At 47.2% G+C, this 21,900-nt stretch overlaps 1 protein-coding gene across 1 annotated transcript in view; it reads left to right on the top strand.

Moving 5' to 3' along the window:
- Positions 1-21,900, top strand: part of dnah2 (dynein, axonemal, heavy chain 2) — a 186,475-nt gene that overhangs the window by 471 nt on the left and 164,104 nt on the right. The window contains exons 2-4 of the mRNA XM_030338322.1: positions 1,330-1,572; positions 3,581-3,772; positions 10,541-10,698. Of these exons, the coding sequence (XP_030194182.1) occupies positions 1,393-1,572; positions 3,581-3,772; positions 10,541-10,698 (530 nt within the window). The 5' untranslated portion in view covers positions 1,330-1,392. The remainder of the gene's footprint in view (positions 1-1,329; positions 1,573-3,580; positions 3,773-10,540; positions 10,699-21,900) is intronic.

Raw genomic sequence — 21,900 nt, forward strand, 5'->3', positions numbered from 1 at the left:
ACAGGAAAACACACACACACACACACACACACACCACACACACACACACACACAACACACAACACACACACACACACACACACACACACACACACAACATACAACACATACAAACACCTGCACATACATAAAAGACACAAACACATCAATGTAAACCCTTTATCAAAGGGCACACAAAGCAGGCACACAAACACAAGCATGCATACACACGCAGATGCAGACACATACATGCACACCCGCACATTCAAACAAATAAGTGAACATCCACACACATGCTTTCTCACAAACACATACACACGCACATACACACACGCAAGCACACGCACATTCAGATACACACATATCGACCTCAAAGATTTTTTGCCTTCCTTAGATACTCACTTTATCTATAACCTTTTTCCTCACTTCCCTTCTCTCTTCTACTGCTGCTGCACCACTACACCAGGCCGTACCCTAACTTGCCCTCTCCTCACCCCTGTCACTTTCTGTATCCTTCAGATTGCCAATAAATAAAAACAACAACACCACATTTATTTCCTTCAACTTTCTTTACTACCATATCTCCTCGAAAATACTCATTCATCGATCCGACCTTGCTCTCGCCAACCATTCCTCCCCCTATTTGACTCATTAGGAAACCTTGGCCTCAACCCTTCCTTTGGTGAATCACGAAACAGAACCATACATGTGTCGTGACATGGTTCTGTGTCGTGCAGACAGTCTGCCAGTCTAATACCAACCTTGGTACCTTGGAATCTTTATTGTGTGAAGATGATGTGTTGTACAATTGTGTTGAACTACAAAATGCTTGAATTCTTCAATGTCGACCAGACTTAGTGACTGTAGGTGGCCAATGACATACAGACCCATACCTACAGCCACTGGACCTAAAGCAGCGGCTCCCAACCTTTGACTTTCCTTGCATCATTCACTTGTCATCATGACCTTTTGAGGACCACCTCAGTCTGCAACACTGCTTGTGCTCTCCGTGGGTTTCATTTAGCAAACACAATTAACACAAAGCATAAATGGAAAACATTACAATGGAAAACATATGATGGAATGCACAATGTGTTTGAAATAACAAGCCAGTACTATATTTTTTATTATTAATAATATCTTGAATTATTATCAAGTTCTTGTTTTATATTAATTGTCTCTATTATGACCAAAAATCTCCACTGAGCACCTGTATTATTCATGCGTACCGCCATCAGTGGTACGTGCACACAAGGTCGAGAAGCACTGACCTGGAGGATGTAATGCAACCCCGAGGATCTATGGCCTCAACCTTCCCCCCCCCACCCCCCCCCCCCCGTGTGTTTCCAGTCGTGCTGATCCACTGGACCCGTCAGTTCACACGACGTCCTGGGTGCCCAGCACCTGGTGGAGATGGGCGACAGCGCCGGCCCCCTGGAGGAGATCACCTTCTGGAGCAGCCGCTGTGCCGACCTGACAGGCATCAGCCTGCAGCTACAGAAGCCCGGCGTCAGACCACATCCAGAGTATTCTGCGGCTGGTCCAAGTCCTCCTACCTGCAGCCCTTCTCCAAGTTGGCCCAAGGAGGTCCAGGTAGGACACATCTTCATGGATGAGCTACTTCTTTATCGGTCCGACAGAAAATAGGAAAACAGAAAAATGTGAATATTAGACTAGTAGAAATGTAGATGCAAATAGAACTGATTGTCGACATAATTATATATATCCCTACCTCTATAGGGGGGCGGGGGTGTCCGAATGGGTGGGTCACAGTCCACGGGTTCTGGGTTTGATTCCCAATGTCAACATGCGTACCTGTAGGCGTCCTTGAAGGAGATGCCCTAAACCTTCCCTGCTCCTTTATGACATTTGTCTACCAAGTCACTACAGTCGCTTTGAATAAAAATGTTGACAAAATAATGACATTGTAAAATTGCTGCTAACGAACATGAGGGATGTGGGTTGGTTCTTACCTCTACAATATCTTTTTACAAACATCTGTTAATGGTACTCGGCAAGTTGACGTTTTTAAAGAAGTGAATAATGTGAGTTCCCCTCTGGACTTCACCTGATGTTTGATTAAAACGTAAAGTAGACGCAGTTGTCAAATGTTAACATTTAAAGACTTTTCATGGTGCAAAAAAGGCTTCCCTTTTCTTTACCAAGTCACGGGAATGAGCATAATGTCTGTTCGATCATACTTGTCTTTCCCCCCCTATGTAACAGATACGGGTGGCCACATAAATCCACGTTTGAATCCTTGTTTGACGGCAAGAATTCCACCAAACGATGTTCACTCTATTGAGTTTATTAGTTCCAGACTTGTAGGAATTCAACTTCTTTTTAAAGAAACCTTAAAACGGAGGACGTATGCATGGTTGTCAGTTATCCACATGTATTCACAATTAGCCCTGAGAAATCAGGCTCCAAACTAGATCCCTAATTTATAAACGAGCGGTGTGAGCTTCAATCCCCCACCGTTCCCTCTGCCAGAGCAAATAGCCTCCACAGTGCCCTCAACGCCCACAGATTTAGCTGCATTGCAGGTGGTGCAGCGTACAAAAAAATCCCCACTCTCATTTCCTACATGGCCAGATCCATTCCCACCACCCAGCACTGCATATGTGAGGTGAAGGCAGCGTCTCACATGGAGGACAGAGGTCGGACTGCGCAGCTCGGGCCAAGCCTGTTTCATTGGCTGCCGCAGAGGCAACCGCACCCGGGGCCCTCAGTGATGAATTATAGGCTCGCAGAGAACACAAGAGGGGGGGGGAGGAACCATGGAGTCCAATTCACTGCACTTTACAACCCCCGGAGTTGGTCAGTGAGCCAGACCATCCATTCAACACCACGCGGGGCCAGTTGTAGCCAACCACACCTGCTCAACTGCAACCAGGAAGTTAGCTACTGCATGACTGATGACGCCGGCTGCCACTGAACACACACACACACACACATAGAGACATGCACATACAGACACAACACACACACACACACACACACACACACACACACACACACACACACACACACACACACACCCCACACACACACACACACCCACACATCCACTCAAACCCTTGCCTTAGTGAATACAGTATAGCAAAGCCAAAGTGGTGATTTGGCGGGGATAGAATATGTGAGTGAAGGTGAACGGGTGCGTTTGTTGCGGTAGCGGGGGCATTGAGCCTCACCATCTCCATACCAGAGACTCTCTATTCCAGTGAGCTCCTCGGAGTGGGGGCCATATATCATTTAAAGCCAAGAGGCAGGGGGCATATAAAGATGTAGGGATCACAGGCGGTGTGTCCTCTCGGAGGAAAGGACGCTGTGTGTGGCTTGTTGGGCTGGGCCTTGTGCTGCCCCGGGGCGGAGTTAGTGTTGAACCTAGCAGTTTATAAATCTAGGCTTGCATTCAGCACAGCTGTCAGCCAATTACAGCAACTTATCAGGTGTTCCCCGGTCCTGTGTGTGTGTGTGTGTGTGTGTGTGTGTGTGTGTGTGTGTGGTGTGTGTGTGTGTGTGTGTGTGTGTGTGTGTGTGTGTGTGTGTGTGTGTGTGTGTGTGTGTGTGTGCGTGTGTGTGTTTTGACGTGGTCCAGGATGGCTCCCAGCAGGCAGAATCCAACCTGCGGTTCCTGTCCCTGCTGAAGCAGCCATGTGAGGAGCTGGTGCAGCTGCAGCCGAGCCAGGTGGCCCCCAAGCTCCAGCACATTACCGACCTCATACGCATCATCTGGGACAACTCTCCGCACTACAACACCCGGGACCGGCTCACCGCGCTCTTCCACAAGGTAGTCACGTCATGCTTGGGAGGGCTCGTTGGCCTGACCTGCTTCACTCAGAACTCTGAGAACTGAGTTTCTCTCTCTGGCTTCTCTTTCCATGTCCCGGATCTGTTTTTACACTCACCTGTACATTCAACAGGAGTACATTCAGGCCTTGAACCAACATAAAGAAAAACAAAATCACTGACCCGATGTCCTGACACGCATCCACTCACACGTACACACACAGTGGGTCGCCCTCAGCCTCCCCCTTCATGGTGTTTTCACTGAGCTGCTGCAGGTAATTCATTCGCATATTAACCACAAGGTCCCTCCAACACACCGACCCGTCAAGGTCCCCCTGCTCCCCTCAGTCAAGAGCAGCCCCCCCCCTCCCGGCACTCTGATAACCTTCACCCTGGGGAACGTCCAGCCGCCAGGGGACCCTCCACTCAGATAAGACTCCTCTGGTCAGCACGGCGATAAGGCCGGCACCGCCCCTCAAGCCTTGCCGCTCTCCCGTGCGCTATCCCAGGGTGCACCCTGGGATAGTCTCTCCTCCACCCAGCCAGAGCCACCCCTGAAACCCCTCTTTTGGTTCAACTGTTTTCATTTCTCTCGCCGGCTCGCTGCCAGCGCACAAGGACTGAAAAAAAACGTTTAACCTCAAATAATTATGGGCTGACCCTCGCTCGCCGCAGTGCTGCTGGCCGCCCCCACCGTGTTTCCTGCTCTGGTTCTTTTATTTTTCTCTTTCCCCCACGCCGTCTCTATCCATCTCCCTGTCTATCTCTCTCTCTCGCTCTCGTTCCCTATAGCTCCTTTGATAAGACATCAAGGCACACTGACTCACACAAAACATTTACTGTAATTATTTCCTGAGGGTGTGTTTATCAGTGTGTGTGTGCGTGTTTGCGTGTGGTGTACGTGTGTGTGTGTTTTTATGTCTGCTTGAGTGTGAGTGAGGCTATGGCAGACCCGACGACTCAAAGAGGCCGCAAACACCTTCATCCTGAAGCTTGTGGATTGGTTATGAAACATGTTAATTTAACCCACATTAGTGTAAATGTGAAAGCAACCAGCACTCTCCAACCTCTCACATGCTGTCTGGTTAGAGTGCACTGTTCAGTTAGAATGCCATGTCTGGTTAGTGTGCATGGCTCTTTGTGGTTGGCATAGTTTTTTGCTAAGCCTTCTCTGGTTGGTTAGCGGGCTGCGTATGGTTAGCGGGCTGTCTATGTTAGCACGCTATCTCTGTTTAACCGTCCATGTCTGATGCATAGAAAACATAAAACTATGGCCTTCTTTAACCTGGCGGCTCCCCTCTCACGGCTCAGCCGCAAAGCTGAGGCTGATGGGAGATGGCGGCGGCGGTCGGATGAGAACACCCTTGAGGGTCTGCGGTCTCCTCCAGCACGCTGTAATTATGCAAACTCACGATACCCGAACTCTGGAAGCCTGCGCCTCTCTCTCCCTCTCTGCTCGGATCAGACACCTCGCAGGTGGTGAACAATTCCAGGCTCTAAAACATCAAAGTCTGGCAATTTTTTACCCTTTCACCTTTCTGCTAATCCAGCTGACTTTCTCATGACTTGTACATGCTGTGATGTGGAGATCATTAGCAAATTATGCAGTAGATCCAAAAATACCAGATGTTATTTCACTTTCTGTGGCTGTATGTTTGACCTGAAACAGAAGATAAAAGACACAACACTAGGCTTGTACGGTTTGATTTTCCTTTAAAGACTATCGGTACTTTTGAACGCCTCCCACCCCGGTCCCACTACTTCCACACTTGAGGATTCTGGGATTCTTCCATCGGCGTTCCTCTTCACTCCTCTTCTTTATAAGTCCTCCGGGTGTACGTATAGAGCTATGCCGCATTCACTGCTGTTTAGCGGCCCAGCTGTCCTGCTGGATCACATCTGGCTTAAGGAGAAGGCCAGCCGTCTGCAGGCATCAACGTTTACCTTGTATACCCGACATCTGTAGTAATGCGACCATACTTCCTGACGATCACTTCTATAAATCTTGTTTATTTGTTGGTGTTAAACTCGGCTGCTTGGTCCATGGGGAGAACCTGTGTGTTGGTGCGTTAGTGTACGTGCAGCCACTCCATGCTGCAGTGTTGACACTGCAGAGTTCTCCGCTTTTCCCTGTGCTCCGCGACGCGCACACATCCACAGAGCTGTGCACGTCGTGCTGTCGTTTGCAGCGTGAAGGCAGATGGACGGAAATGCAGAAGGAGCTGCTGCACTCAGCCCTGAAAGACCCCTACTGTGTGGGGCACGGTGTGTCTTACAGCCCCCTCCCTATCTCTCTCATGGTCCAGAGACCCCCGTTTCCCCTCCAGCAGTATCACATACTGGGGAGGGAGAGGGGAGAAATGGCTTGTTTACTCTATGCAGGGAAGGATCCCATCATAAGTTGAGCCTCTTCCTTCTCCTCTTTCTCTCTCTTTCTCTCTCACCCTTTCCATCTGTGTCTGTCTCCCCCCTCCTCTCTTTCTCTCTTCTCCATATCAGCATTTCTCTGTTACTTTCTCACTTTTTTTCCTTATTTGTCTTCCTCCTTTCTTTCATTATTTTTCTCCTCTTTCTCTCCGTCTCCATCCATCACTGTGGAGTCTCTCTCTCTCTCTCTCTCTCTCTCTCTCTCTCTTCTCTCTCTCTCTCCTCTCTCTCTCTCTCTCTCTCTTTTTTTTCTCTCTCTCTCTCTCTCTCTCTCTCTCTCTCTCTCTCTCTCTCTCTCTCTCTCTCTCTCTCTCTCTCTCTCTCTTCCTCCTCTCTCTCTCTCTCTCTCTCTCTCTCTCTCTCTCCCAGAAGAGAACCAGGCACCACTGATGTGGTCTGTGTCTGATGTTTTTGAGGCTAAATACTTTCTAATCAGAGTCCATTTGTGTCATGCTAGCATGTGTGGTTGGTTGGACTTCCCGTCCCTCTGCTTTGCCTCATGTTACTTTATGAGGTATGCATGCTTGTGTGTGTGTGGTGTGTGTGTGTGTCTGTGTGTGTGTGTGTGTGTGTGTGGTGTGTGTTGTTGTGTTGTGTGTGTGTGTGTGTGTGTGTGTGACTTGCCGTTGCCCTCAGGCTCTCCCCTGCAGGGCCTCAGCCGTTTTCTTCATTTGTTGAAGCTTTCTGGTTTATTTTTCCTCTGCCTCTCCTTTTCTTTCTTTCTGTCTCTCTCTCTCTTCTCCTCTGCCCCTTCTTTTTTGTTTGGTACCGGGGAACACGATGTCTGGTTTAATATCATTTTCCAATCAGCAAAAGCTGCAGGGCAAGGGCTTTCTCTGCCTGTTCTGTTTGGTTCCAGCTAATTCAGGGGTGGGGGAGAGAGGAGGAGAGAGAGACTGAGAATTAGAGGAGAGAGAGAGAGAGAGAGAGAGAGAGAGAGAGAGAGAGAGAGAGAGAGAGAGAGAGGAGAGAGAGAGAGGAGAGAGAGAGAGAGAGAGAGAGAGAGAGAGGAGAGAGAGAGAGAGGAGAGAGAGAGAGAGAGAGAGAGAAGGAGAGAGAGAATAACACCCTGTGGACGATAATAGCTGTAGTGATCATTCTGCAGTCATTTGGCCCTAGTGGTCTCTTGCTCTTCATCCTCTCTCTCTCTCGCCCTCTATTTATCTCTCTTTCTCACTCACTTTAACTCTCTATGCTCTCTCTCTCTCCTTCCCTGTTTCTCTCTTGCTCTCTCTCCCCCCTCTCACATCCCTCTCTTTCCTCTTTCACTATTGCTCACTCTCTCTCTCTTCTCTTCCTCCCCTCCTGCTTTCTGTCTCCCTCCCTCTCTCCCCCTTCTCACCCTCTCTTTCGCCTCCGTAGCTGCATCTGACATCCTGACTTTCTATTTTTTCTCATAGTTTTTTACTCTCTTTACTTTTGCTTCAAGCTGTCCAAGCCCCCCCTCTGCCAGCACCATCTGGATATTTTTACACAAAAAAGAAGAGTGAGAGTCAGAGAGAGGGGGAGAGGAGAGAGAGATGCTAAATTTGATAGCAGGGCATACATTCACACAGACAAAATCCAGAGTTACCTGTTGCTGTGCGGGGCCATTTGAAGATCTGCATTTTCATACAACAAGGAGGCCTATTCTCAAAGGGACTTATGCTCGAACATCTTGTTACCACCCCCGTCTTCCTCACCTTCTCCTCGCTCTCCTCCTCGCTCTCTCCTCTTTGTTTAGGAGAAAGCAAGAGAGTGGTAGAAAAAGGTTGGGGCCAGAGAGAGAGAGAGAAAAACAGGGGGAGGGAAAATAAATCCTTATTAACTTATAAGCTAGTTAATGCTGCGGTACTCTCAAGCTTCAACTCAAATTAGAATTTTCCGTCATTTACATATCAATTTAATATCCTGCCCATCCCCTCTGTCCTACCCCCTTCATTAAAATATGCATTTTCTGGCCTCCACAATCAACCTGTAGAAACACATTTCTCTAGGCTATGAGCACTGATACGCACATACACACACACAGACACACACAGACACACACACACACACACATGCAGGCAGACATGCCACATACAGGTGAATAAAGACACACACGCTCACATACACACACATACTCAGAAACACAGGCAGATAGATATGCACAGGCAGACATACATGCCAAACCCATGGATGTCATCGGTCCACCTACACACATACACACACAGGACACGACAAACACACAAACATCCATACATGTACACGTACACGTACACATACACACATGCAGCCCCACACATACACACATGCAGCCACACACATACACACATGCAGCCACACACACACACACACACACACACACACACACACACACACACACACACACACACACACACAAACTCAGTAGTGAGGTGTGTTGGGGCAGGGAGCCGGCTCCTGTGCTCCCGGGTCCCTGTTGTAGCTGTGTCAGGATTTAAACCAGCGATCAGGAGCAATGGAGGATAGGCTGTCGCTCCACATAGGCCCCCATACACAGCCTCCCCTATAATTACACCCTCTCCTTTGCCTCCGCTTCCTCCTGCTCCTCCTGCTCCTCTCCTGCTGAAGGAAAAGCCCACCTGTGAACCCCGCTGGGTGTTTGTGTTAATGTGTGTGCGTGCGTGTGTCTGTGCGAGTTTGGTGCGTGTGTGTGTGTCATATGCAGAAGGCCCGATTGACTGACACATCATAAAGAGGCTTTTTATGAAATGTGAGCCGGGGCCCCATGAATTACACTCTAAGCCCCCCGCTATTTTCTATATCCTCACACAGCAGAAAAAAACCACACCTGTGTATGTGTGTGCGTGTACACATGGATAGGGAAGGGGCGGGGGGAGGTGGGGGCACCAGGGACTGTGAGCATAATTTCTTATTCATGTCTGTGCGGTTGTGTGTGCGTGTATGACCGTGCGCGTGTCCTATCCAATCAAAACATCTGTGTGTCGAGCGCACCACACTGGGGGTCCAACATCTGGCTGCTTCGATGCGTAACCTGTAGGGGATCTCGTTAACTCTCCTCTTTGGACCCTTAACCGTTTCATTATGGACGTGCCCTGGACTCTCCTTTGAATATGATGAAATATTTCAGGCCAGGCTAAAAGTGTGACAGAGCGAGAGAGAGAGAGACCACAGAGAGAGCGAGGCAGGCCTCTGGTGAGAAACAAGGGTTTAAGGCCCCGTCGATTTAAGTCCAATTCCATGTGTGACCTTGAGTGTGAGGAAGTCAAGAGGTACCAGACTCTGGGCCATAGAGACGCTTTTTCATTCATGCTGTTTTCATGCTGTTTCAAATATACAGTAAGAGAGCGAGGGAGACGGAGGAGTAAGAGAGAGAGGGAGAGAGTGAGGAGATCTGGGACTTGTGGTAATGGAAGGAGTGTGACTTGAGTTCTGACCCGTGGCGCGTCAAGCGTGGGGGGAATGTTTCTTTATCCTTGTGAATATTCGCCCACCCAGGTTCACGTTCACATTCCCAGATTGTATCAGCCTTTCTTTTTTCATTTCACATTCCTACTTTGAGTGGATATCTTATCGGATATATTTCGAGAGAATATAATCATAGTCGGTGTAAGCGGTTATGAACTCCCTTTTAAGCATTGATATGGGTAAAATGGATTCTAGTAAATATAAAATGACTAAATCAAAAGTAAATCTGTGATTCAATAGTGAGTTCCCAACCCTTGTTATTCATGACAGAAACAGAGCAAATCTGCCACTTTGATATCAGGCTTCAGAAAGTATCTGACGTAAGGTAAATGAAGTGTTTTCTGTTCAGTTTCTTCAAAATACTTTCATACCAATGAGTATGAAATAATTGAAACTCATTTATGATCATTAATGTGTATAATGTGGTATAATTTTTTTTGTCACAGAATTTATATAGTATTTTATATTTCATCAATGCCCATTGTTATGAGCTAGTGTAATTAACATTAAATCACAACTAACACTTCACTTTCACTTTCTGACTTATACACGAGGCCATAATTGGATCATGCTGGCTGGTGACCCAGAATATACAATCGGGCCGAGAGATTGGAGCCAGAGAAATGCCATTTTTATGTGCAGTCTCATTAATTGACCATTATAAAGCCCAGCCCAATGGATGCTTTGAAGTGTGTAATAAGTAGATACCTTGGTTCTGTCGTGCGACCGTGGCCGGTCTGCTGATGTGTCTTAACACCGCACTACCATACTGTACTGCCATCCACTTCTTTGCACTACACTGATTTATCACAGACCAGTTGAGCGTGTCAGAAATGTAAATCTCCGGGCCTGTACCTTGCTCCCCTAGAAGCTCATTATTTGTCACAAGCATGTGTTGTTGTTGTTGTTGCAGATGAGCAACGAGATGATCCGCCTGTGCTGCCGGAGCCTCTCTCTGGACCGGATGTTCCAGGGCCACGTGGCCTCTAGCAAGCAGAACCTACGGGACTGCATCGAGTGCTGCGTGGCCTGGAAGGACATATACCTGCAGGCCGCACGGATACACCACAGGTGGGACCACGCTCGCTTGTATAGCTTACTTTTACATTTAGGGCATTTAGAAGACGCGTTTATCCAAAACGACTGGCATAAGTACATTGATCAGAAGAAAGGGAAACAACAATATATTGCTGTCTGTACAGTAAGGATGTTCATAGAACCAAGTGAAAAGCACTAACAATCACTAGGTTAACCCGTGCCCTGTATACAACAAAGCTTGCTAGGATAATATGCTTAACTAACTATAACTAAGTATGACATACAATAAGTACGTACATTAAGTGCAAGGACATACAACATACAATAAGTGTTTAGGAGGGGTGGGAGGGGTGGACTATGCAGTGTGTAGGCGAACTCTGAACAAGTGAGTCACGAACACAATAGGGACATTCAGAGTGCTTTATATGGGCTAGAATCATGTCTTAAAGACCATTGGAAGAATGCAAACGCTCCCCGATCATCCATGGGAACCATAGGCCATCATTTCAAACTACAGTTGCTGATCTGGTGTAGCTATCTGTTGTGCTCAAGAAGGGGATTACTAATGCCAGAGTAGTATAACATATACTCACACAAACAGACTCCTTGTCTTCATAGCCATCGTGTACATGCACATCGACACTTCAACTCTCTATCCAAACTGCAAACTCTATACACAGGTGGGCTAATACACCAATCTTGTCCCCACTCTTCACGGGGCATCAACAGTTACACACAGGGGCAAAACTACTACCCTTTTGTACCTGCACATCAACCCTGTTCATCTGCACCCAGTAAACACTGGCACTGACTATCGTGTCTTAGCCACCTACTCTTTTGAAACCGATGTGACGGCTGACTTCCCCTCTAAACGCCGGCACGGCGTAGCGGGTGGAGGGTAGTGACAGGAGAGGTTAGGCGCGGCTACGTCTTCAAAGCGGCAGGGAATGAGTGACACGATGAACAGGGAGTCACCACACCACCACCACCAGCACCAGCACCACCACATCTTACTAGGATGTCGCAGCCCACTGCCTGACATGACATCATCCTCACTGCTCTCACTACCTCAGAAGCGTTGTGCCCAGGCGCCGTGTGAATTTCAGTGACATTTCAACAGCTGACGAGGCGGAGGAGATGCTTACTGAATTCATGAAAGGCAAGGTTTAATAAACATGCACATGGAATAGAGAGAGGGGGGAGAGCGGGCAAGAAAGAGGAAGACAGAGCAATAGAGTTCAAAAGAGAGAGAGGCAGAGGTGTGCACAATAGAAAGGTGCCGGGAATGAGGTTCCAGGGGCACTTTGTTTATTTCCTTCAGGTGTCAGTCAATCTGTTAGTTGGGGCTTTCCTGAACTGATGAGTTTCACTTCATTACCCTGATTGCTCTGAGAGAGACCTGAGAGGCCCCAGTGTTCACACACACACACGACACACCACACACACACACACACACACACACACACACACACACACACACACACACACACACACACACACACACCACACACACACACACACACACCACACACACATACACAAAACAAACACACACACACACAAAAACACAAAAACACACACATACACAAAAACACACACATACATCCAGGCACGTACAGACGTGTAAACGCACACACGCACAAGCTTCTGGCTCTCCGACACTCCTCCAGGCCTTTGCCGTCTGCACGGGCAATCGACCTCAATCCGACCAATTAAAAGGAGCGCTTAGTTCCCGATCAATGGCGATGGGGTTGGAAGGGCAGGGCAGTGTGAGGACAGGGGGTGGGGGGAGGGGTCTTGCCTGATATGTTCTTTGGGCAATTTTTTTCCAGACTCCCTCAGTCTGACCCTCCGCACCAAACAGCAGTGGAAAACGCTGGTGGACGCTAAAATGCACCAAAAAGTGACTTTTAAGTTCATTCATTTTAAATGACAGAAGTCGTGACGGCAATCTCACTTTTCTCTCTCTCTCTCTCTCATCTCTCTCTCTCTCTCTTTCTCTCTCTCTTATTGTTGGCCTTGCGAATGCATGTTTGTCACTGTGCCTTCTGCCCCAGTGTTTGCAGGCACATAGTCTATTGTTGTAAACACGGGCAGATAATGCACTCCTCAACAGTGTGGTGCTTTGGGCTCTCTGTAAAGCTTATCTCTTATGAAACAACGCTGCACCGCTGATGAACACTGCGCTCTGTCATACTGCAATTGGAAAAGGCCCCACACCGCTAGCCTCCTGGGATTGTTATGTTAAAATCACATTACGCTATTGATTGGTTTGGTCTGATGAATGTGGCTCTGCGACGCATCCCTTAAACTAAGTAAGTTAGTTTCTACTATTGACAATCTGATTGTGTGTGTGAGTGTGTGCGCTCGAGCGTGCACGCCTGCATACGTGCGGGTGTGTTTGTGCGTAGTTGTGTTGTGTGCCTTGCACTAAAACGGCTACCATGGTAAAATAGTCTACTGTGATACTTTGACACAGAGAGAGAGAATGAGAGAATGAGCGAGAGAGAGAGAATGAGAGAGAGAATGAGTGACAAGGGACACGTATAGAAAGAGAGACGATTAGAGCATAACACATTCAGATCAGGCACGTTCCTACCTGTTCCCTCATTGATGGAGAATCCAGGGGGCCTTGTGCATGTGGGAAGGAATTGTGCATGTGTGTATTGCAATGTTTTAGAATGTGTGTGTTTGTGTAAGAGTATCTTTGTGGTTTTGAGTGTATCAGATGTGCATGGTGTCTGCCTAGTTGGCTGGGCGTGTTTGTGTAAGAATATCTGTGTGGGTGTGGGTATCAGATTGGCGATGTGTGTGTTTGTCTGTGTGTGGTGGGGTGGGTGAGTGTGTGTGTGTTTGTGGCTATGCGATGTGTGGGCTGCAGATGGGGGGGGGGGTTGTAAAGTAAAGAGGACGTTGATTTGTTTCTCCCCTTCAGATATCACACCACTGAGGTTGTCACCCACACAGCCAATATCCCAGGCTGCCCACAGGACGGGTTCAACCACAGGGCAGGGGGAGAGGGGGAGAGGGGAAAGAGGGGGAGGCAGGGGGGGGGGGGGGAGAGGAGGAGAGGATAGGTGGCTGGGTTAACCAACTAGTGGGCTCAGGGGACGAAAATCTAATATTGGCCCGCAATTCATTCCTCAACCCCTTCCCTCAGTCATGTGTCAGAGAGGGGGGGGCTGTGTGTGTGTGTGTGTGTGTGTGTGTGTGTGTGTGGTGTGTGTGTGTGTGTTGTGTGTGTGTGTGTGTGTGGTGTGTGTGTGTGTGTGTGTTAGTGTTTGACCCTCAACCAAAAGGTTGTGGGTTCAATCCCTCTCCTCTTCTCCCTGATCCCCGTAAGGCAGTTTGATGGACATGGTCTCCTCGATGACCCTTATAGCGATACACATTAATTAGTTTGTGGCAAGTTGATTAAACTCTACATTTGTGCGAGGAATCTGCCCTGTGTCAACACGCAACCAGATCTGCATTTATTTATCTTTCCACGGCTCTATTGAAACCAAAAGTCCCAAGGCCATATGGGAACATCCCCATCATTGCAATTCAGCGTTGTGCTTAGATTGGTCAATTCCATTCAGACCAAATAGTATTTAATTAAAATACCGCAAAAATACATGTGCTGCAAAGCATGTGTTTTGTCCAGTGCGGGCTGTAGCATTGCTGACGAGTCAAGGGCACCCAATAATGTAAAGGTGGCCTTCATTCGTTATGTTTTACCGTTTTTACTCTCCCTATGTGATGAACCCAGGCACAACAAAGAAAATACAAAAAAGGTAAGGGGGCAATAGGATGGAGAAATAACAGGATGACAGAAATGGTTGAGGTACAATCAAGGAACAAATAAATAAAAAGTGAATAAAATTAAGAAGCGTGAATGAATTGGGGGTTTAACTTTCAATCCGAGCGAAAGACTGTCCTAAAAGAGGCTGATGTAGCGAGTACACCGGGGAAACCAGAGCCCGCCAACACTCGTCGCTGGTGCCGCTGCTGACGCGCGCTTACTCTGAAAGGGCGGAAGTAGAGCGGGGGGTGGGGACTAGGTGCCATGAGACGAGATGTCAGCCGTAACATTGTCTGACTGGCTTGGAAATCCATTTATCAGAAGGCCCAAGGATTTCACCATCTCATGAAGCCCCCCCCCGCCGGCCATGCTCAAATTTTTTCTCGTTCTCTTGACTCGGCCGTGTTGGGTATCAACCAGGGGATTTCGGGCTTCTCTGTGGCTAATGGAATGAGCCAGAGTATAAAAGACACAAATGGAAAAAAGCCGCTGGTAAAAGTGACGTTTGCAGCACCGTGGAGAGTCGCACCGTAGCAAAACCCTGGCGTTTTCGCGGCATATCTCACACAGCATTTAAAGGTCCTTTTACTGTTCCCCCATTCAGCTGTGTTGCATTATATTGCTGCCCATGGGTATAGCTTAAACGGTTGTTTCAGTTGTAGGTGACGTAGCACAGTGCATTAGCGAAAGTTTGTCTGCTCCAATATGTCAATGAGTGATGGCTGTGTGTGTGTGTGTGTGTGTGTGCGTGTGTGTGTGTGTGTGGTGTGTGTGTGTGTGTCGTGTCTGACAGCCTGTTCTCTGGTACAGGTTTTGCACAGTAGGTTGAGATTGAGATTAAAATAGCATCTGCTTTTCACCAGGCGCTTCAAACCAACTTCCTCATTAAACCGTACATAAAGTTTCTCACTCTCTCCCTCGTACTTGGCTCTGTCTGTCCTTATGTCTCTCTCTCACCTCACCTGACCTCCCATGTCATTCTCCTCCTCTTCTCCCGCAGTCCATTCCCTCTTGTTTGCCATTGCTCTGTTCGTCTCTCGCGATCCGCCAAATAGAACAGTGTGCAAAACTGACCGGCCCAGGGAGGAAAAATATAGGCATACTCACCACAGAACGATCAGGGTGAAAGCTTCACTGAACGATCACCATGAATCACAGAGAAAAATGAGAGAGAGCTCGTCTGGCCTCCATCTACACCTTAATGGTTAGAAACTTGATGCCAGTGTATGTGTGTATGTCAATGCCGGAATTTAAGTGTGTGTCCTATTGAGTGTTTGATTGTGTACGTGAAATGGGTTCACAACACCAAATTGAATATTAAATGCAGATTGTTTCTGATAGACAGCATGGCTACGTGCGTGTGTGTGGTTTGTTGTGTGTGTCCATAGATGCTCGTCTTTAGGTCAAAGCGAGCGAGTGATACCGTTATCCATCTTGGGGAATAAACATGTTGCGTAACCGCAGCTCAGTGACACATGATGAATGTGTCCTACTAGCGGCCTCTTCTATTCGCTCTTGTCCTCCTTTTCTCTCCACTTTTGTTCTTTCGTGTCTTGCATCTCCATCCCTTGCCTCTCATTTTCAGCCTTTTTTTTTTGCTCTTTTGCGGGCAAATCTTTTTTTTCTCCGAGAGCGCGTTCATCGTCTGATTTGCTCATTCCCTCATTTACACGCGTGGGCACACATACAACAGGGTGACCGAGGGAGAGAGTGAGATGTATAGAGAGAGGGGTACAGTGAGGTATAGCGGGAGAGAGAGATGAGGATAGCAAGGGAGTGAGAGATGTATAAAGAAAGATGTATAGGGAGAGAGAGAGAGAGAGAGAGAGAGAGAGAGAGAGAGAGAGAGAGAGAGAGAGGGAGGAGAGGGAGACAGAGAGAGGGATGTATCGAGAGGGACGGATATGGAGAGAGCAAGTGAGGGAGAGAGCTGTATCTCAGCCTTTATTTAATCATTGGCCATATTACAGGGGGGATATCTTTCTAGACAAAGCCAGAGTAGGCGGTAAGCCAGTGGGGGGGCAGGGAGGCATGAAGTAGGAGGATGGGCGGGGGGGGGGGATTGGGGGTACAAATCAAGACATCTTCCTCTCTGTCATCGCTCCGGAAAGCCGAGGCGTCGGGCCCCCTTCTGACTGAGATGAATGAATTTAATATATCTTCCCCCTCTGAAGCCCAGATGACCCCCGATACCCTGCTCTGTCTCCACACCGCCGCCGCGAGGTCCTCTCTCTCTCCCCGCTCTCTCTGTCTCTCCCTCTCTCTTCTTTATCCCCCCCTCACCCTGTGAGGTTGACCGAGGCAGGGCCATGGAGGGATTGACGCCGCCAGCGACTCATTTGTTTGGTGGACGCCGCTCATATCTCTGGCTCTGCTGTATAGAATCCGTCCTTGCCTCTCTGCAGCACTTTGGTGGTCCCGCGATAGAGTCCCTTTTCTTGGTAGTTTGAGTATTTTTGTTTGTGCGGCTGTATCCGTTGGTCACGGCAAGAGACGCACGCCCGTCCTATGGCTGGCTGACAGGGAGCGAGTCACTTCTAAGAGCCTAACGGGTGTCATTCTGCTGTAGGGGCGAGGCAACTGCAATGCATTATGGGTACGCACTCAGTACCCACAATTGGTCTTTGCAGTGACACATTTCATTTTGCGACAATGCTTGGGTTTTTCATTGAGGAAGGCCTAGACATAATATAAACAATGTTGGACTAACTGGAGCGATTCTGTTTCTGATTGTGAAACGATGTGTTCATGCATCAGGGCTGTGAACAAATTTTATTAGGTGGCTGCACTGGTGCTAACAAGCTCCAGATTCAAGTAGAGCGAATAAAAATGTGGTATCACTAGGCACTAAGTAGCACTTGTGTTTAACGGTGGACAGTAAAACACAACTTGAGAAATAAACCACCGCCACTCCTTATTGTTTGGCCTTGAAAGTTTAGATGAGTGAGGCCAATTAATAATAATGATAATAATAATAACACTTATGCAAACAATAATTATAATGAAATAAATAACTATAAATAACAAAAGAGGGACAGACAAAAGATTACCAAAATATAATTGGACATAAGGGAGAAACACAATGTTGAATTCAGGACAACAATATAGAGGACAAATGGAGTATCAGCAAGGTGCATGTCAGGTTACAATATCTAAATGTCATGTTCGTGTTTAACACAATAATAATACATATTTTGTGTAATTCTTTAATTGAATTCCTTTAAAAATATGTAGTCGCACAAAGCATTGGGACACTTTAATCCGCCTTAGAGGAGTGCTGCTGCTCTCCTCGTCGTCTGGGCAGGTATACACCGCTAGACACACAGGACTCATTCCCGCAATCTGGTCTTTAGTTCACCGCGTCACATCGCTAATTCAGGGCGATAATATCGGTTGAAGTGAGAGTGAAATCTGAACGCAGATCTGGCCACAGCTTTCGCTTTAAAGTGTCAAGTGTGGAGGTCAGGCCTGTGTTCCTATCTGGTGCATCCAATCACAAACGTAGGAGTTGACGTCAGATGCTATGGCAACAAATGATTGTTGTCATCATTCTGGCTGGGTAATGCAACATTATTCACGAGCGAATAGCACCCTTTCAGTTTGGTTTTAGGGCTGGTTCAGTATTGTTGCATCTATGCAAGCTGTTCACAGTGGTGTTCTGTTCTGTTAATTAGTATTTGCATTGGAACCGGCATTAGACCTTTGGAAATACTTTTCCCATGAAGCAATGCTCCAATAAGGGGCGGTTAGATCTCATGGCAAGGGTAGTAATGTTTTTTTCTCTGAATATAGAGATATATCATGCATATGATAGCAGCGCATTCCTATGGCACACAAGCCCTTTGCATAGTGGACGTGCAGGTGAGGTCCAACAGTATATCCTCAGATGAACATTTCCCTCTCTCCTCCTGCCTGTATCGGCTCCTCAGCCTCCAGGCCAGAGCCCACTAGAGGAAGACCGAGCGCCAGTGCTCGCCTCTCCACACAGACCCGCCGTCCCAACGCCACGCTCTTTTAAGCCCGCCTTAATTAGCCTCCAAATTGGATGGATTTACGCTTATCCAGACCCCCCAAAATGTCCTTTTATTAGCTGTTCATTCCCCGGAGGTCGGGCGGTGCTGATCCAATTACACTGACTTAGATGGTCTCACGGCTTGCCTCCCCCGCCGATGAGAGTCTGCATGTATTGGCTGTGAGTTCACACCGCAGAGACACCGGGATTAAAACAGAAGGGGAAGGAGAGGGCAGTACACGAGGAGGACCTCACGTACACACACGGCGATAGACACTGGCCTCTAGATACTCTTTTTCTGACGTTCAAAAGAAACGGGAGAACATACACCGGCAGAAAAGTTTATTTTCAAATAAAACTGCTTTCTCATGGTCCACTGATGAACACACACACACACACCAGCCCAGATAGGAGATGTCCTCCTGCTAACGCAGTTTGAATTAAATTGGTTTAATTGCCTTGGATGTTACAATCACAATCCCAGCACATTCTTTGGAAAAACAACTCCATCCGGTCACAGACCGAGTCGGTAATGAGCGGATAATGATTACGATGTAGAAGGTGGTCATCAGTACTGCTCTGTAGTGGAGTACTAAACCAGGGCCCTCCGTGTCTTCACATCCTGAACAGAGACTTACCATTCCTTATTCACAGCGTCGTCATTAGGCGGACGCAATTTGTCATTTTCTCTCCCAGACCCCACTCTCAAGCAAGTTAACTATTTTCACTGTCACCGTTTGAATCCTAATCGTCGGGGGAGAAGAAATGAATGATTCCAAGTTTTTGGGTTTTTAATAGCTTAATTTGAGAGCAGCGAGAATTCCCAGGATGCAACACGAGAACGACTGATTGGTATAGATGGGACGCGTTTAGCAAAAAAAAAAAAGATCCTCTCATGCAACAGAGTGTGCAGTGACGCATTGTGAAACACAATCAAAACACACACAATCCCCTGGTTCCTTAGCAAAACTGCGGCTCTACGCTACACTTGAGTGGGCCTGCCCGTGCTTCTGTGACCACTTGTGAATGAGCGTATGCATGGGGGCTCCACTCTGTGTGTGTGTGTGTGTGTGTGTGTGTGTGTGTGTGTGTGTGTGTGTGTGTGTGTGTGTGTGTGTGTGTGTGTGTGTGGTGTGTGTGTGTGTGTGTGTGTGTGTGTGTCAGCGTGTGTGTTAGTGTGTTTGATATGTCGATATATCTTTATATTTATATATTTATATATACAGTATGTATATAGATATATAGATATATAGATAAATATATATATATATAGATATAGATATAGATAGATATATAGATATAGATATATATATAGATATATCTATAGATATGTATGTATGTAGGTGTGTGAAAACGGGTGGAAGTGTATGTATGTGCGCACGTGCGAATACATGTGCGTGAATACATGTGCGCTAGAGTGTGGTTAATTTCCGCTCGACCGGAGGGAACGGCCACTAAAAGTATCATTGAAGTGATGAATGAGACGCTCGGCACCGCCATCGCTGTTTAATCTGAGTCATAGGAGGAACAGAGCCAGTGCTGGTTCAAACCACTTCTCCTCTTTCATCTGCTGAGAGCGAGACATGGGGAGGGAGAGAGACATGGAGACGCAGAGAGCGAGAGAGAGAGAGAGAGGGTGTATGGGGTCACATATGCAACCGTCTAGTGTTTCTGGGTCTTTTATTCTGGCACATCCCCCCCAAGCCTGTAGGCCCTGACAATACTTAACTTTGCATGTCTCCTCTCCAGGGGAGTTATTCGATATGCGTTAACACACATGGATGTTTGGGTGTGGGAGTTTGAATACGGATTGTACTGTCTATACTGACAAACGTTAAATGAACGTCTCATTCCTGTATATCCAATCCTTTGGGAAATCATTGTTCTGAATCTGAATATTTACATAGCAATGGGATGTTAGATGATTTTATTACATCTATTATTGTAGTCAATGACACCATTCCGAGGCCTGTTACAGCTCGTTACAGCCTGTGACTATGGATGCTCCAACCATAGATTTAGATGTTTTTTAGTTATACATATTTTCTTTTTGTTATATTTAGTGTCCGATTATAGTTTTTTTTGTAAGTATCCGTGCAATAAGCTGGATAATGTACAGCCAGCGCGTCGGGGTCCTACATCACCCTGTCAGGGTTTACAATTAAAGGATAATGACCGGCTTACTGTGTATTATCCCTTAGAAATGACTCCCACAATCTGTAATATTTTAATTAGCAGATGAGCTGTGAGTGAGTCCGTTTTGTGAGTGGAAATACATTTTCAGTGACACTCAGGGAAAGCGTCCCACCTTGACGTAGACACTCAACTGTATCCAGATGAGCTGAAGTGATATGATTATTCTATTATGTACGCTGTATTCCATTACTTCAGAAGAGGGCCACTTAGGGGTAGGCACTGCCTGTAAAACCAACTTTATTGACTCTGAGCCACTCTGCATTACGACTACTTACCACCGTATGGCTTTATGTAGAAATGTATTGTGGGGGGGGGCGGATTGCAATACACTTCCGGACATTTTTTATTGAGCTGTCAGTCTGCAAGGTGACTGCACCAGCGGCAGTTCAAAGTGTGTTTTCCCCCGGCTCATTCGTCCCCATGTAATCACGGCAGGCCGCCCTTACTTTGGTAAGGAGAAACAATATGTAGTAGTCGTAGTAGTTGCTGTAGCACATGTAGGTCATGATCCTATTTGCAATTAGAGCAATGGAGACGGAAACAAACTAAATCCCCCAGGAGCTCTCCCACAGGAACACGCAGTCCTGTTGTTTTTATTGTAGTCGTAGTACTTTTTTTCATCAGTTAAGTACTATCGCTCTTTACTTTTCCAAGGTCACCTCCTCCTTCTCCTTCTCTTTTGCTGTGTTGCCTCCCCCCCCGGGCCCCCCACCCCTTCTTGGCCTCATGATTCCCGCCTCAAGCCCCAAACTCTTAAGCACAGTGGATGGGGGATTACCCTGTTTTTCCCGGACAGGCGGGGATGGGAGTTTGGAGTCTGGAAAGAAACTTGAAGAGCGACCCGGGCCTCAAATAGCCCCCAAAACTCAGACACATGCAATTATGACAATGACAGATCCTTCCCACCCCTGATCCCTCCACCTGTGTGGATAGCTGGTCTCCAATGTGGCTGCTGTCTGTTTTGATTGTCTGTTGGTATTTCTGGCAGTTGGAGAGGCAAAATGTGTTATGAGTTATGATCAGTCCAAGAAGATTGTTTGAATTTATTTAGGCGTTGCCCAACCCCATCAACTATTGTTGTTTTTCTTTCTTTCTCCTTCTATCAACCGCTCTCTCTGCTTCTCTTATTGTCATGTTCTGGTTGATTATTGCCCTGTTGAGTAATTTCACAGAGATGTCGTCATAGGAAAAAGGAAAGGTGTGGCTCTGATGACTTTTCCTTGGTCTGCTACTTTGATGTACA

The sequence above is a fragment of the Gadus morhua genome, chromosome 17 (assembly GCF_902167405.1).
Source record: "Gadus morhua chromosome 17, gadMor3.0, whole genome shotgun sequence".
Classification (NCBI taxonomy): Eukaryota; Metazoa; Chordata; class Actinopteri; order Gadiformes; family Gadidae; genus Gadus; species Gadus morhua.